The sequence below is a fragment of the Cyprinus carpio genome, chromosome B18, assembly GCF_018340385.1.
Source record: "Cyprinus carpio isolate SPL01 chromosome B18, ASM1834038v1, whole genome shotgun sequence".
Lineage (NCBI taxonomy): Eukaryota > Metazoa > Chordata > Actinopteri > Cypriniformes > Cyprinidae > Cyprinus > Cyprinus carpio.
The window spans coordinates 19811047-19827082 of record NC_056614.1 but is presented as its reverse complement, the minus strand read 5'-3'; the positions used below and the strand labels follow the sequence as shown (position 1 = coordinate 19827082).

General features: G+C 34.4%; 1 protein-coding gene across 2 annotated transcripts; it reads left to right on the top strand.

The window, feature by feature from the left end:
• The first annotated feature begins 1121 nt into the window (after nucleotides 1-1121).
• Nucleotides 1122-14234, top strand: LOC109108988 (monocarboxylate transporter 2-like). 2 transcript variants are annotated; one of them, XM_019122102.2, is made up of 6 exons: nucleotides 1122-1522; nucleotides 6103-6193; nucleotides 7260-7521; nucleotides 9179-9322; nucleotides 10397-11239; nucleotides 13375-14234. In XM_019122102.2, exons 3-6 carry the CDS (start codon nucleotides 7299-7301, stop codon nucleotides 13572-13574), a joined length of 1410 nt encoding a protein of 469 aa, XP_018977647.1. In that variant the 5' UTR covers nucleotides 1122-1522; nucleotides 6103-6193; nucleotides 7260-7298; the 3' UTR covers nucleotides 13575-14234. The 2 variants fall into 2 exon arrangements, with proteins under 2 accessions (XP_018977647.1, XP_042600211.1); XM_042744277.1 differs by lacking the exon at nucleotides 1122-1522 and having other exon boundaries at nucleotides 3969-6193; nucleotides 13168-13516.
• The last annotated feature ends 1802 nt before the right edge of the window (nucleotides 14235-16036 follow it).

Here is a 16036-nt window from a genome sequence, read left to right as displayed (position 1 = left end):
GAATTGAGTCTTAATCATTCAAAATATCAGCACAGACTGTGAATAAGCCCCTGATGGGCCCTTCATTTTGCTCGGTTGGAAATGCACAGAAAACCATCATCTTGCGTTAGTTTCCCAGCGCATGCATATATGCATGTGCGTGTGCACACGTCCACACTCTGACATTTTGATTGGCTGTATAGTACATTTTTGTTGACTAAACCTCTCTGTGCTGGTGTAAATTAGAATGCCTTGGGCTTTGAGTACTATTTGTGATGCTGGGCAGATGGTGAGGTTGAACTCCTGAGTGATGAATCAAGAGTTCGAAATATAGATCAGTGCAACACTCTGCAAGGGCTGTGGTAAAAAGATAAACTGTAGATTGGTGCGCAAACAAATATAAAACTTAAATTTAAAATATCAAATGTTTATGATCTACACTGTAAGAAAAGTAAATAAATAAAAAAAAAAATTACTGGTAATTTTCTGTTAGGACATCATCCAGTAATTTTACAGACATTTTCATAATCCCTAAATCACAACCCAATTTGCAAAATTCACAATTCAGGTAAAACTTCTGTAAAAAAGAAAATAAATAAATATTAAAAATTCCTTCTTCTTAATACTGTACATACTGTACACATCTGAGCAGAATTAAACAGTCTGTGTAAAGACACCTAAATGGCACTTTACATTTACATTTAATCATTTAGCAAATGCTTTTATCCAAAGCGACTTACAAATGAGGACAACAGAATCAAAAATCAATCAAAAACAACAAAAGAGTGCTGTGACAAGGCTCGGTTAGCCGGTTAATCTAGTGTTAAAGGGAGTTTTTTAAATTAAAATAAAACAGGTCAAAAGAATATAAAAAGAAAAGAGAAAGCTATTGCTGGAGATTTGTTTTTTATAATAAATAAAAAGAAAACAAGTAGATAAAATAGAAAAAGAATAGAGAATGCTAGTGTTAGAGGCTCTTTTTTTAAAGAAAACATGAAGTTACAATAGAACGTTCAATTGGATAATTTTTTTTTTTTAATATTTTTTGTATCTTATTAATAATGTATTATTTTTCCTACTTTATTTCAGTTTTTATCATCATTTTATTATTATTATTATTATATTTGCAGGTTTGGTCCTCCATAATTCATACAGAATAGCCTTGTCAAGCTTGTTGATTTACTGTATAATGTTTTATTCATCTAAGTTTTATACACTTCATAACTTTCTTCTTTTAAGCCTGTGAGATGTGCAGAAACCTTCTAGTTGTTGTTTATACAGTACAATGAAAACGTCCCAGACAAATTCAAGCCTAGAATTACACATTTTCAGATGAAACGTAAGCAACACACATGCAAAATAAACTCTAACACCACTCAGTATTCTAAATATACAGCCATAATAACCAGATATAATAACCCTTCTGTCTTCTGTCTCATTTACATAAGCTCCACCTTTTCCTCATCATCTCGCTTAACCTGTGGAGTTCTGACATCATCACAGCAGACCAGAGGCTTTGTGCTAACACACCTGATGGATACAGGTAAGACTTTGTGCTTCTTTATATCACGTCAGCACACAGCTTTGCTTTGTCTTTTTGTCTTTGTTATTTTTCCATCAGTGTGTGACGCTAAGCTGTGTAAGGATAAGGGGGAAGGGATGTTTTTTGGTGCTGTGACACCAAATCCTCTTGAAGAGCACAGATGGTCACTATGGACACCAAAACATAACCATGACTATAACGGGGCACCTGCGGTATCCCACCTTATATAGATGAAAACAACAGAATAGAATCAGTGTTAGTGCATTAAAAATATGCACTACATAGTAATTATTAGCAAATACTCAACAGTCTTCAGATCTCTCTTCAATTTCATCATCATCATCATTTTTTTAGAAGATGTAAAAGTGTACCTTCTAAAGACTTTAAATTTAAGAACTGTAAATTTGCAACATGCTCAACAGAGATATAAATGCATGACAAATTTCATTTACACTAGATGCATTTCCTTTGATTCTAATTCTCCTTAAATTTTACTTTCTGTTTGTTACTTCTTTTTACATTCAATTTGAAGTAGGAACTGAACTGAATTTCTCAGTTCATTTTGAATTATGATATAGGCTACTAATTATACAGAAAAGATTTTGAATATGCCAATATGGTTTAAATTCACAAAAAAGAGAATCCATGTCTATCTATACCAATTTTCCATTGTTCTAAATCAGTATTCTTAGCTGGAATAGACTGGTCAAGTCTTTAAAAGGAATAGGTCACCCAAAAATGAAAATTTTGTCATTTATACTCACCCTCATGTTGTTCCAAACCTGAATGAGTTTTTTGCTTATGTTTAACATAAATGAAGATATTTTGAAGAATGATGGTAATCAAACAGTTGGTGATCCCTATTGACTTCCATTTCTTAACCTACTCTGGAAGTCAATGGGGACCAACAACTGTTTGGTTTTTCAAAAAAAAAATCATTTTTGGATGAACTATTCCTTTAAGTCCCAAGTCACATTTTATAATAAGCTTGCTCTTCTCTAGTATGACAGCAAATCCAAAAACAAAGAGAAACGTACTACTTGAAACAACCACAGCACATTTCGATTAACTTTGATTTATCTCCAGAATTGCCCAGCAACTTTGTATCCAAGAAAAAATTATGTGCATTCTGTCTTCGTTCTGGAAGAATATGCTTTGTAACAGAAGCTTCAGAGATCGTAATCTAACAAAGCAATTCTGGTGGAATTGTGATTTAGATGATCTTTATATTCCAATGAGATCCTGCATGGCTGGCTTCTCGTCTTTTTGTGATACCCAGGTTTTGTAATCAACAGCAAAGCCATCTGGGTAAGTGCAGAGACACCTGTGCTTTTTGGGTGAAAGCCACTGAAGTGGATGCACTGCCAGAAGAGAATGCCCTTCTAGCAATGACAATGTAAAAACATACAGTTCAACGTCATAACATGTTATTCCACCCCCACAATATGCATCTTATATTGCTCTCTGAACCATTTGGAGGCTTAATACTTCACTTATCTTGTCCATGTTATCTAATTAGCGTCTTTTCACATTTTCATCCTATCAGAGGGATCCTGAAAATAAAGACCTTAATATGATGAATGATACACGGCTCAGCTAATGCTAACCTTCTGTTTAACACCTTGTGGGTCACAGCACCCAAACAGAGATTAATCTGAAAGTCATTTCATCCCTGCTGTGATATCCAGTAACATGAAAATCAGTCTGATTAAGTTTTTACCTCGAAATTCATGCCTGGAATATGAAATCATTAAACAAGATGCAAGTGTAGTCTGATGCATGTCCAGAGAGTAAAAGATCACAGATAATCAGGCACTGCACAGTATTCGATAACTAACTTGCTGACAGTTGGTTGGTTATTAAAGTTCTTTTTAATTGGATTTCATCCTAGACTGGACCAGCAATTAGTCAGAGAACATTCAACCTATGAAGCTTTAAAAAGGACATGCAACATTTAAATTTATAGCTGAACATATGAGCATAATATATGTTATTTTCACCTTGTGAAAGTTTCTCTAGTTAGTTTGTCAGTTATCCCTCTGCCTCTATATTCAAGAAATACCATTCATAAATTTGGGGTCAGTAAAACATTTTTTAAGAAATTAATAATTAATACATTCTTTTGAGAAATGGTGCATTAAATTGATGTTACAAAAGATTTCTGTTTTTAAAAAATGCTGTTTAATGAACTTTCTATGTATCAAATAGTCCTAAACGTTATGGTTTTCATATAAATATTAAGCTGTTTTTAACATAAAAACGATCAAATCAGCATATTAGAATGATTTCTGAAGGATCAAGTGACACTGAAGACTGAAGTAATTGCTGCTAAATAATAATAATAGTTTTAATCATCTTTAGTTTTGATCAAATAAATGCAGCTTTGGTGAATATAAAATACAAAAAATATAAAATATATAAAAATATATAAATATAAAATATCAAAAAAGCATAAAATACTACTAACAACTGAATGGTATATTTCTTGAAAGCGGCTGCTTATGTTATATTATTATGTAGTGCTTGATGATTTAGTTGATATTTATTGTTCAGACAGAAGACGTAGTGCAGTTTATTATGACGTTTCGGTTTCAGTAATATATCTGAGAATGGCTACATATATTTTATGACTTTTCAGTGCTGAAATCGGTTTAGTTACGGCAGATGAAGGCTCAGTGGTAGAGCATTGCGTTAGCAGCGCAAAAGGTTGTGGGTTCGATTCCCAGGGAAGATATGTTAGGTAAAAAATGTTAGCTTGAATGCACTGTAAGTCACTTCGGATAAAAGTGTCTGCTAAATCCATAAATGTAAAAAGTTTGCATGCTTTGACACTACATATATCCTCTTCAGTAATCAATCATATGGGTATTAATGTCATACTAACTGACTTCTCATCTTTTTGTCCAATGTGCTGCCACTCCAAGATTTTACATTTCACATTAACATATCATTTTACATGCATGTTGTGCAACCAGTGTTCTTTTGGTTCTTCTGTTTGGAAGCTGAACACGTCTGGTGTATTTTTTTTTTTTTTTAATTATTATTATCCACTTATTTTTTTAATGCAAACTTCATTTGAGCATCTCTGTAATATTACTCACCATCTATTTCATAATGAATAGTGTGTAAGCGCCTGTCCAGAAGGCAAAAATTACAGCTGTATGAATCTGAATTTTTATGCACATTTGATAGTTTAACCTTCCTTTTAGGAAACACTTCCTACTTTACATGCATAAAGAGGGAGAGGGATAACATCAATGAAACAAGTTTTTATTGGCCCCCGAGCTTATTTAATTTTCCTTTCTTTTAATTTGTTTTTCAAAACACTTTGGTTTTTTGCTCTAAGCATTGAAGATCAAACATCAGAAGAAGCTTAAATGACCTCCACTAATCAATGAACTCAGAGCAGTGGCTGAGAGATGAGATTCAGGCTATTACTGAACTGCTTTTGGTTCTCAGGGTAAAGTACTGTTTATGCATCAATTTTAGTTGAAATAGAGTGTCAGTAGTTCAAGATTACAGGTTTGCACCTAGATAAAAATGGTTTTCTGAATGTTTTTCCAAACTAGTTTCGATGACCTATATGATGAACTTGGACGATGCTAATCTGAAACACAATTAGCAGGATAACATTTTCTGAGTACTGAACTTACAAACAGCATATCAAACTCTTTGGAGGTCAAAGGTTTACCCAAAAATCCTACTATTATATAGGCACTTTGTGAGCTATTGAGTGAAAAGGAATGAGAATGAAAAGGAATTATGTACCATATTAGAGTCTATCAAAAAAGCTGATGTCTGTACATTTCTTTTTTCTTGGTCAGTTATAGTGCAGCTTTTACCCATTTCTTTTATATCTGATCCTTAGAAATTATTTTCATTGGTGTTTGCTAATGTATTCAGTTATAAATTACATGTTGGACTTGAATAAAAGCAGTTAATTTAGATGCTATCACACGATGCACATTTCTAGCTTATCTAACAAAAATGTGTTTTAAAGTGCTGAATGCACCAGAAGTCTCATCAATTTTATCATAAGGAAAGTTTCAAATTGTATAAAGAAGCTGTGTTTCTCTGTTCATTTGCCTCTATTGGTGAACTTTATTATAAGATATATTCAACCTAGCATGGTAGGATATAAAAGTGATTTTGGTGATAAAGTGGTAAAATTAATTTCAGCACATCTTGTTATTATGCTCTAGAGAATGATGTGCTTTGCACATTACTGTGCAGAGTAATTCATTTATAAAACAGCTTATTTATGCTCAGGTCCAGAGATCATTTGAGCACTGGACCAGTGAGGCTCGGCCAGAGTAGTTGTAACTCTCTTACATGCTCTAATATAAGAGCTATCAGGAAATGCACCACTGTTTTATCGGAAGTAGGAAATGCAATAATATAATATAATGTAAAGTTGTAAATAAGTAATATTTGTTGTTGAAAATACAGTACAATTATTTTTATACAATAATAATACTAAAATTTCTCCTTTCTTTTAACAAATCTCTCCCTCTTATATGAAATAGCAGGTTACCTCCCACTTTCTACTTGTTCCCTGTGTTGACCTTTGTATTTCACAGTAGCATGAATATGCAGTGTCACTGAAGATAAGCCAGGCAAAACATGGAAGTGGGAATAAGCAGTCTTTTCAGCCGGCAGACACCATGAGAGGTAAAATCATGTTTGGTTTTCAAATGTAATTTCCCTGCAACCCTTTCTTCTGTGATTAAATTCAGAATATAGATGCTTATTGTATTTTAAATGATTGCTTCATTCATGATAAAAATATATATATATATATTATATGAAATGGCAAGGTGTTCCATTTAGACGTTTTTTTTTTAAATAATGTTTTTTGACAATTTAAATTTCGCATTGAAAATAGGTATTGATTAAATAGTTGTACTGTATTTTACACACAAAAACAGCCTAAAATGATCATGAATACTGGGGGGCAGAATATCCCGCTCTATCTATTCCAGTTATCACCCTGATGATAACCTGTAAATAAAGAAAATGCACAAAATAACATATAAAAAAATAATATGGCAAAAAAAAATCATATATATGATGGTTATTGAAATGGGTTTCTGTTGTTCTATGACATTTCTAAGTTTCATGTTATGTGTGGGGGTGATATACAGGTCATCATGTGATTACCTGTCCTTACTGATAACTTCTATCCTGCATGACATGCTGTTAGCTCTTCACACCTATACATAAACACATGGGACATAAAACAGGACAGAGAAACATGTCAGCAGCTCTAAAAAAAAAAATCCCTGTGTGGATAATGAAAGAGACCACCATGAACTCCAACTATGTTCAGCTGACTGATTCAGCACTGACTGTTAACATTTGCTTCTGGTGGTAAAAAAGAATTAGTTTTCTCACTGTTTGTGTGTGCTGGCCTTATACAGATGGCCAAGTGAAAACAAGTTTACAGGGTGTCCTAAATTCTTGTTAGGGTCTTGACATAGGTTACGCATTCATTACCTCATAGATAAACACATGTGCACACAGCATAAGATCAGTGTTGTATAATAACTGATTACAGCTTGTAGAAGTTAATCATTCTTCAGCTGTTTGGACACTTAGAGTTAATAATTGATCAATTATATCACTTTCCTCTCATGTGTTACTGAGCTCAGAGAACATCAGTGCTGACTGGGCAGTGTGGATTTATGCATTCCATTGATATAAAAATAGTCTGATGTATGCTGTATCTAATTTTTAGATTGCAGATGATGCTTTGAACTTCTCTCCTGAGCTTCCAATGGAACTACGAAGGAAGAGCCGAACAGTTCAGCCTGCAGGTCCCCTGGATGGAGGCTATGGCTGGTTCATAGTGCTTTCCACCTTTCTTGTATTTGGGCTGACATTCGGAGTAATCAAGTCCTTCGGTGTGTTCTTCGTAGAAATCCAACACTACTTTGCAACCACAGCGACTGCAAGCTCATGGATCACATCTATCTCTGTGGCAACTGTACATTTTGGGGGTATGTAGCAATTTAAAGTTTTAACCAGCAGGGGGCTCACTCCACTTTCGCTGTCAGCCCCAGTGTTGGGGAACGTTACTTTTAACAGTAATGCATTACAATATTGCCTTACTCCCTAAAAAAGTAACTAATTACATTACTTAGTTACTTTTTATGGAAAGTAATGTGTAACGTTACTTTTGCGTTGCTTTCGCATTTTGCCTTTTAATGTCATACATGAGACTGATATGTTTATGAATTTCTAAATGAAAATGTGACTTGGTAAAAACTCTGTCACATTTGATCATACAAGCTTGTTTTAATCTTTTAAATTGTTGTCTTGAAAAATCCATTTTCTTATTTATGAATTTAATATTATAATTTATTTAATAAAATATTACATTTACATTAGTCATTTAGCAGATGCTTTTATCCAAAGTTACTTACAAATGAGGACAATGGAAACATTCAAAATCAACAAAAGAGCAGTGATATGCAGGTGCTATAACAAGTCTCAGTTAGCTTAATGCAGTACACGTAGCAAGGTTTTTTTAATTATTTATTATATAATAAATAAAAAGAAAGGTAGAATAGAAAAATAATCGAGCAAGCTAGTGTTAGAGGCTTTTTTTTACTTTTTGTTAATTGTATAGTAAATAAAAAGATAACAAATAGAATACAAAAGAAATAAAAAGAATAGAATATATTTATATTATAATTCATTTAATATCATTAAAATATTTTAAAACATTATTTGCACTATAAGTATTATTTGCACTAATGATATTTTGCACAAAATCTAAGTGGCTAAGACTTAAAACGATAAAATTAAGATTTCATTTGGTAAAAACGCTTGTATGTAGTCGTTGCCTGATCTTACTCCTTAGACTCATACTAACACACGATCGTTAATCTTTTAATATTTTTTAGAGACACACTTATATTCTAGTATATATATATATATATATATATATATATATATATATATATATAAAACTGAAGTATTATTTGTTAACATCCCCTATTTAATCTATTTGCACTAATATTATTTTGCACAATTCCACAATTCAATTTTATTACAAAATCGAAGCCGCAATCACTTTGGCTATAAATGAAGATGTGGTTCAGTAAAAATACTTGTCACACTTGATTTTCATCGTGGTCTGATCTTATTAAGATGCCTGCTAACACACAACCTCACTGTAATCTTTTAATATTTGTTAGACACTTACGTTCTCTCATCTTCTCAAGTTATGAATAATTTCTAGTACTAATATTTTTACTTATTCAAATATTATGTTATTATTCATTGTTTAACATACACAGTTTTCACACAAAATCTAAGCTGCAAACCATGAAGATGTGATTTGTGAAAAACACTTACAAACTCTTTGTCACACTTGATCTTCACTGTTGTCTGATCTTATTTGTGATGAAGATGTATGCCAACACACAGCCTCGCTTTAATCTTGTAATATTTATTAGAGACACGCTCTTGGTCTCTGGCACCATCAGACTTTAAAATATTGTGTGGCTGAAACAAATCTAACAGAGCAGGGGACTAGAAATATGAGTTTGTGTTCTACCAGTATAATAGCATTACTGGGCTGATGGAGCACTTGGCTCCTGGTGGTACAGTATGTCATGATGGTGTGCTTCATGTTTGTCTGTGATTCAGCCCCCGTAGGCTCCGCACTGAGCACGTACTTCGGCCATCGGCCAGTGGTCGTGGTGGGGGGTCTGCTGAGCAGCATTGGGATGGTGGCCGGGTCATATGCCCAGGATCTGCTACAGCTGTACATCACTGTGGGGTTCCTTACAGGTAAGAGCGCAGCCAGCAGTGGAGCATATGGCTGTACTCACACACATTCATGTTTCCAATGTTTCAGTGAGGATTCACAACTTGAAAAGCCATTTATAGTAGCTGTATGGGATCTTATTCATGAACCTCTCAGATTCAAGAACACAGGAGAGCATATGATGAAATGAGAAAATGGTAGGGGCAAAGCAAAAAAAGAAAGAATGTAATTACTTAATTACTTTTTAGTTAGATAATTATTCATGTAGTTTACTTCATTAATTGCCTTAACTTATTTTTAATTAATTTTACTATTTAGTTATTTTGCTTAATTTTTGTTTTGAAAATTGTATTTTTATTTTAGTTATAATATTTATTTTCATATTTACTTATCTATATATTATTTTTTTACTATTATCTCTTTTTGCACTGATGTTATTTTGCACAAAGTAAACTGCAAACAAAAAAAACTAATTATTTCATAACAACAAAAAAAAACAAAAAAAAAAAAAAAGAAAGAAAGAAAAAAAGAAAGAAAGAAAGAAAGAAAGAAAGAAAGAAAGAAATAAAGAAAGAAAGAAAAATGTATCATGCAGCACAACTTTTCAACATTTAAAATAATAATAAGAATCAACATATTAGAATGATTTCAGAAAGATCATGTGACACTGAAGATTGGAGTAATGGTGCTGAAAATTCAGCTTTGCGTTACAGGAATAAATTACATTTTAAAATATATTCAAATAGATTATAGTTATTTTAGATCGTAATAATATTTCACAATATTGCTGTTTTTACTGTATTTTTAATAAAATAAATGCAGCCTTGGTGAGCATAAGAGAAGTCGTAAAAAAAAAAAAAAAAAAAAAAAAAAAAACGTTAGAATCATACCGACCCCAAACTTTTGAATCGGATGTTCAGTGTTACTAGATGGTCATAATACACATAATCTTGCAAAACAGTTGCCCGTTTAACCAGTGGCATTTCAGCATTGTTTTACCCTTGAAAAATTAATGACTTGTCAGAGGAATAAATGCTTGCTCAGGTATATCCACCTGCTTTGCTCTCTGAACGTCCTTTTTGTTTCGTCCTCTGCAGGATTTGGCTATGCCCTGACCTGGACCCCTACTGTGACCATGCTGGGCTGGTACTTTGAGAAGCGACGCCCAGTGGCCAACGCTCTTGCCAGCACAGGAGAGTGCATCCTCACCTTCATCCTCACCCCATCCTTTCAGTTCATGGTGGATCAGTATTCCTGGAGGGGAGCGATGCTGATCCTGGGAGCTCTGCAACTCAACTTGTGTTTGTGCGGAGCTCTTCTGAGACCCCTCAACAGACACATTCCCCCTAAAGAGCTCGAGGAGAAAGAGCACGAGCTGGAGCTGTTATCTCAATCTCACATAGACTCTAGAAGTTCAAATAATAGGTCAGACTCAAAAAAATCGGATCCACTGAATGTCAAAATCATTCGTTACGTGGACTACACTCTTATCGCTAATGCGCGCTTCATGGTCTACTCAATGTTTGGTGTCTTTGCTGCTCTCGGCTTCTTCGCTCCATCTCTCTTTCTGGTTCCGTACGCCCGCAGTCAAGGAGTGGAGGAGTACCAGGCGGCCTCTCTCATGTCCATCTCTGCGGTGCTGGACCTGTTAGGCCGGGTGTTATTTGGATGGGTGGCTAATCTGCGGCTGGTCAAGACAGTCCATCAGCTGATCGTCACAGTGATTCTGTTGGGCATTGTTCTGCTGCTCTGCCCACTTGCAACCACATTCACCCAGCTAGCGCTGTTCAGTGCGGGTTATGGACTGGTGTTCGGAGCAACTGTGTCCATTCACATCACAGTACTCGCGGAGGTGGTGGGGGTGGAGAGGTTGGGAAGTGCTCTGGGCTTCTTCATGCTCATCCGCAGCAGCGGTGGCCTCCTTGGACCACCATTGGCAGGTGAGATGTTTACAAATTTGGTCACTAGTGACTATCCTAAGCAGTGACATCAAATTATTCTATTATATTTGTAATTTATTTATTTGTTGAGTGTGTAATGTAGATAAATCACTAATAATATAATATAATATAATATAATTTGCTGAGTGTAATATATAACAAAATGTTATTTATTAATAATATGTACACACACACACACATTTGTACCTTTATTTATTTGTTTGTGTGTAATAATGAACTATACCACCAGGGGCTACATAGTTCAACATGCCATATTATTACAAATAGCTTGCTGAAGTTACTCTATAGTCTGACATTGTACAGTAACAATATGTAAAGCTCTTTATCAGTTATCCTAATGCATACCCTTTCCTCATCATATTTCTTTGATGAGGTTTCTTATTAATGCCCGACAGGACTCAATTTACAGTAATACTATGTTATCGTCCCATAAAGCATTGCCTATCAGAGAAATGCACTGGGCTATTGTGTTAATTTCATGGATCATTGGTCACTGCATAAATGGCTTTTCCTGTTTCAGTAGCATGCCATGCTTTGACTGCCCTCACCAAATTTAAACAATTTATTTGGTTTCATTGGCTGTTATTTTTCTGTGCCCGCTGCTCAGTACGTAACACATCACAATCGGTAGTGTGATAATACTGTACATCAGCAGAGCTCTGCAAAAGTGGCCAATAAATCAACAAACAAACAACCAGCCAACAACAACAATGTATATAATAGCTGTAATTGATTGCTAGACAATAAGCTCTGATAGAGAAACTTCAAATAGATAGTTCTGTAATGTTGAAATAATGACATTTTGCTCTTACCTAACACTTTTTCTCTCATAAACATCTGCCAAAACATGGCACAAGCTGGAAGAGTTTTCACCCCAAGCAGCCAAAAACCTCTCCCACACCAGAAGCAGTTCAACACTAAATCATCCAGAAAAACTTCATCCGTCCATTTAAAGGGATTGACTGCCAAAACTACGTCTAAATCTGTATTCTGAAAGACTAATGTACTTAATATGAATCTCTTGGGGTTTTAGTCCATTAAATAGAGCACAGATTGATGTTTGGGAGGAGAGGAGCATCTTTATTTTAGGCACTGCAGGTTAAGAGTGTAGTCTGGTGAGCTTCATAACCGGCGGTGTAATTACACCATAAATTAGCTCTGCAGCAGTTTTTCTCAGTGAGTTTTAATCAGGTTGGAAAACTCCTTTACTGTGGCATTATAAAAGACATCTTAAATAATCACTGCGTCACTGACTTCACAGGAGCTCTATTCCTCTGTGCTTTAATTGATTGATCATTTAAAATAAATGTACAGGGAAATGTGCATTCAGAAAGCACCTTGGCATGAAAACGTGACGTGGTAAGATGCATGAACAACTGCGGGCTAATTAGTGGTCTTTGGGCAAGCGTCAATGTTATGCACATGCAACCGTCCAGAACATCCTATTGCAACTGCATACAAATGCCCTTGCAACCACCTAAAACACCCTAGAATTGTTTCAGCAGGTTTTGCATGCAATCAGCACACTCTCATTTTGTCTCAGACAATGTCAATTCTGACCAAAATATAATGCATCTGACCAAAACATAATGCTTCCTCCAGTGAAAAAGTATTTCCCATGTTGTCCTCTCACATCAAAATCTACCAACATACTTGTTTAATAATGTCTTGAGCTGTTTTTGCTTGTAAACAGTGCTTGATCTGTGCATATTTCTCTCCAGTTTAGACACAATGTTTTTTTGTTTGTTTGTTTTTTACTGGAGAAAGCAATGTTATGAATAGAGCAACATTTTGAAGTTAAAAACATCTTAATGATGGATGTTTATTACAAACACTTGGCTTTTCACTTCACAAGACATTAACTGATGGACTGGAGTTGTGTGGATTACTTGTGATGTTTTTATCAGCTGTTTGAACTTTCATTCTGACGGCACCCATTCACTGCAGAGGATCAATTGGTGAGCAACTGATATAATGGTGAATTTCTCCTAAACTCATCTACATTTTGGATGGCCTAAGGGTCAGTAAATATTCAGCAAATGTTTAACTATTGTTTTAAGAGAAAATTCCATTTCAAACTTAATTGACTAAAATATTTTCTACTCTTTCTACAGGAATCTTCATAGACAAAATGAGTGACTATGGAACTGGTTTTCTGATGGCAGGCGTGGCTCTTCTCGTCTCCGCCCTCTTTCTGCTTGTGTTACAGCAGATGAACAAAAAAGGGATGGGAAGGGGTAAAGACGTCAACTTGGAGAACGGGAAAGGACATGAGGATCTGAAACAAAGAAATTTCAATTTCAGAAAAAGTTAGTAAGAGGAGGCTCTGACATAATGTGTAATGTTTCACCTCAAATGCAGTAATGTAAACAGAGATTATAATTAGAGATGACTGTGAAAATTGAAAGGTATAAACTGAAAACATATACTCATGCTGCTGACATGTCCTGTCTGTCCATTCCTGAAGGAAACTCTCACTCTTAATGACACTGAGTGAACAGACATTTCCCACCTAAATGAAGCATTTGATGGATTCTGGGAAGTCTTCTTAGTGTAATCCCACAGTGATGCCATTACAGGAAATATTTCATCAGCTCTATTGCTTTGGAAAATGGGCAGTGACTAATGGAGCTCACAGTTTAGCCACAGCCGAAGATGATCACATACAGTCAAGAACAAATCTGCTGCAATTTCTTGTATGACATTAAGTATGTATTGTAGTCTGTCTGTCCAAAATTACACAAATTTAGGTTTGAAACATTTCCTTTTTTTTTCAAAGTGCCATCCCCAGGTCTGGATGTCATCTAAATCCCACAGTTCTTGAAACATTCTCATTTATCGCCCTCTAAAGGTGAGAAAAGGGGAATGCAGGATGGATGGCTACAATGAAACTGTTCTAAATTTACTTTATTTTATACATACTATAAATAAGCTATGTTTTTTTTTATGTATAAACTCATATTTGATTAAAACAGCCTAATGAACGTTGTTTATTTTACACGGAGCAACTGTCACATCATCAGTCAGTGCAACATGAAAGTTACTGCACATTTAAAAGAGCATAAATCAAGAAAAAGGTATTAAAGTGCATTTTGTTTCGCCAAAACAAAAACAAAAAAACATGTTACAATAGCTTGATCTTGGATCTGTGGGAGATAAATGTCTTTCTGAAGGCATAGACTAAAAACACAGGCACATCCTGCTGAAGAAAACCACACGATAGATAGTAGTGTCTAGATCTTTCCTGTTTACACTGTGTGATGAAACGTTAACCGTTCAAAGCCAAACCATCTTTATAAGATATCAAAGCATATTTCTCATCTCTCGTTTCTTCAAGATAATCTGTTCCCAACATCTGTACTTTGATGTGTTTTATGCATGCTGGTCTGTGTGTATCACAGATAAATGGCTTTTCAAACTGGCAAAAAATTAGAAATAAAATTCAGTATGCTTGTTAGTTCCCAAGAATCTGAGAAAGCAAACATTATGCTAGACAATAAGAGCCTTCAATGGCATACAAATGAAAAATTCTTCACATTTTAGTATGTTCACAAGCACAGTTTTGAATTTCCCTTATATTATCTTATATATAACTTGTTGTCCTTTACTTTAACATGTAGGTATTGACACAAATACATGCATACAAGCAAACAGGCCATCATAGTATCGAGTTTTTAGTGTTATTTATATATAGTATTTATTCATATTTTGTTTAGTAATTTTATAATCTGCTTTTGCCATTTTTTTTTTTGCCAAGTTTTCATATTTTTTACTTAGCTTCAATGTATTTTTATTAATTTTAGTATTTCAAATTCACTTTATTTTTATTTAGTTTCATTTCTAATTTTCTATATATATAAATAAATATTTTTTCCAGTTTTTTTTTTTTTGTAGTAGTAGTTTAGTTAAGAGATCTTATCATTTTATATTTTAATATTATTCTATATTTGTCTTTTTTATGTAATCTTAATATAATTGACATTTTACTGTAAAATAAGTTATCATTTCAAGCAGAAACTCAACAAACGCCGTTACATATAGTTTTTGACACATGATCCCATCAGTAAATCCCAAAGAGAAAAGAAATAATGCTGTAATGAAAGAAAATAGGACTCACGCTGTTTTTGTCTGACCTGAGCTATCCTTTCTTTTAAACTCGGTTGAGGCGATGAGTCCTTTGAAGTCTGTAATTGGAAACAGTTGATGGAGTGAAGTGGAATAACGGATCCCAGATCCGTTTCTTCAGACATATCTCCCTTCACCCATAAAACCGGGCCTCTTAACTTTGACCTTGGTGTGGTCCAGGTTAGGCAGTTAGCCCAGAAACAGACAGTCAGAATGATGCACGATTGCAACATTCAATGAAGCCTCAAGATGAAAACTCAATTAGACTCAATCTAATAATAAAGACAAAAGGAAAACTACCAAAGAAATTGAACAGAAATTACAACAAATTGGAAATGTTTCCCTGTGAACATACAAAGTGGCAGAACACCTGATTAATGTTACCAGCTCTTTGAAAACTAGGAAACTACACTAGGAACAGACTATGTACAGACTCAGCAAACATAACCTTTCAGTAGTGACAGGCAAACACAGACAGACCTAAGCTGTGTTTCCCAAAAGCATCATAACCAAGGGTTTCTACAATCTGCTTTCAATACATTTAGGAAATGTAACCCTGGATATTATTGCACCAGAAAGGAAAGGCTATGCTCTGTCTACGCAGACAATGAGGTAAAAACTTGTAAACCTTATTAGATAACAAAATATCGA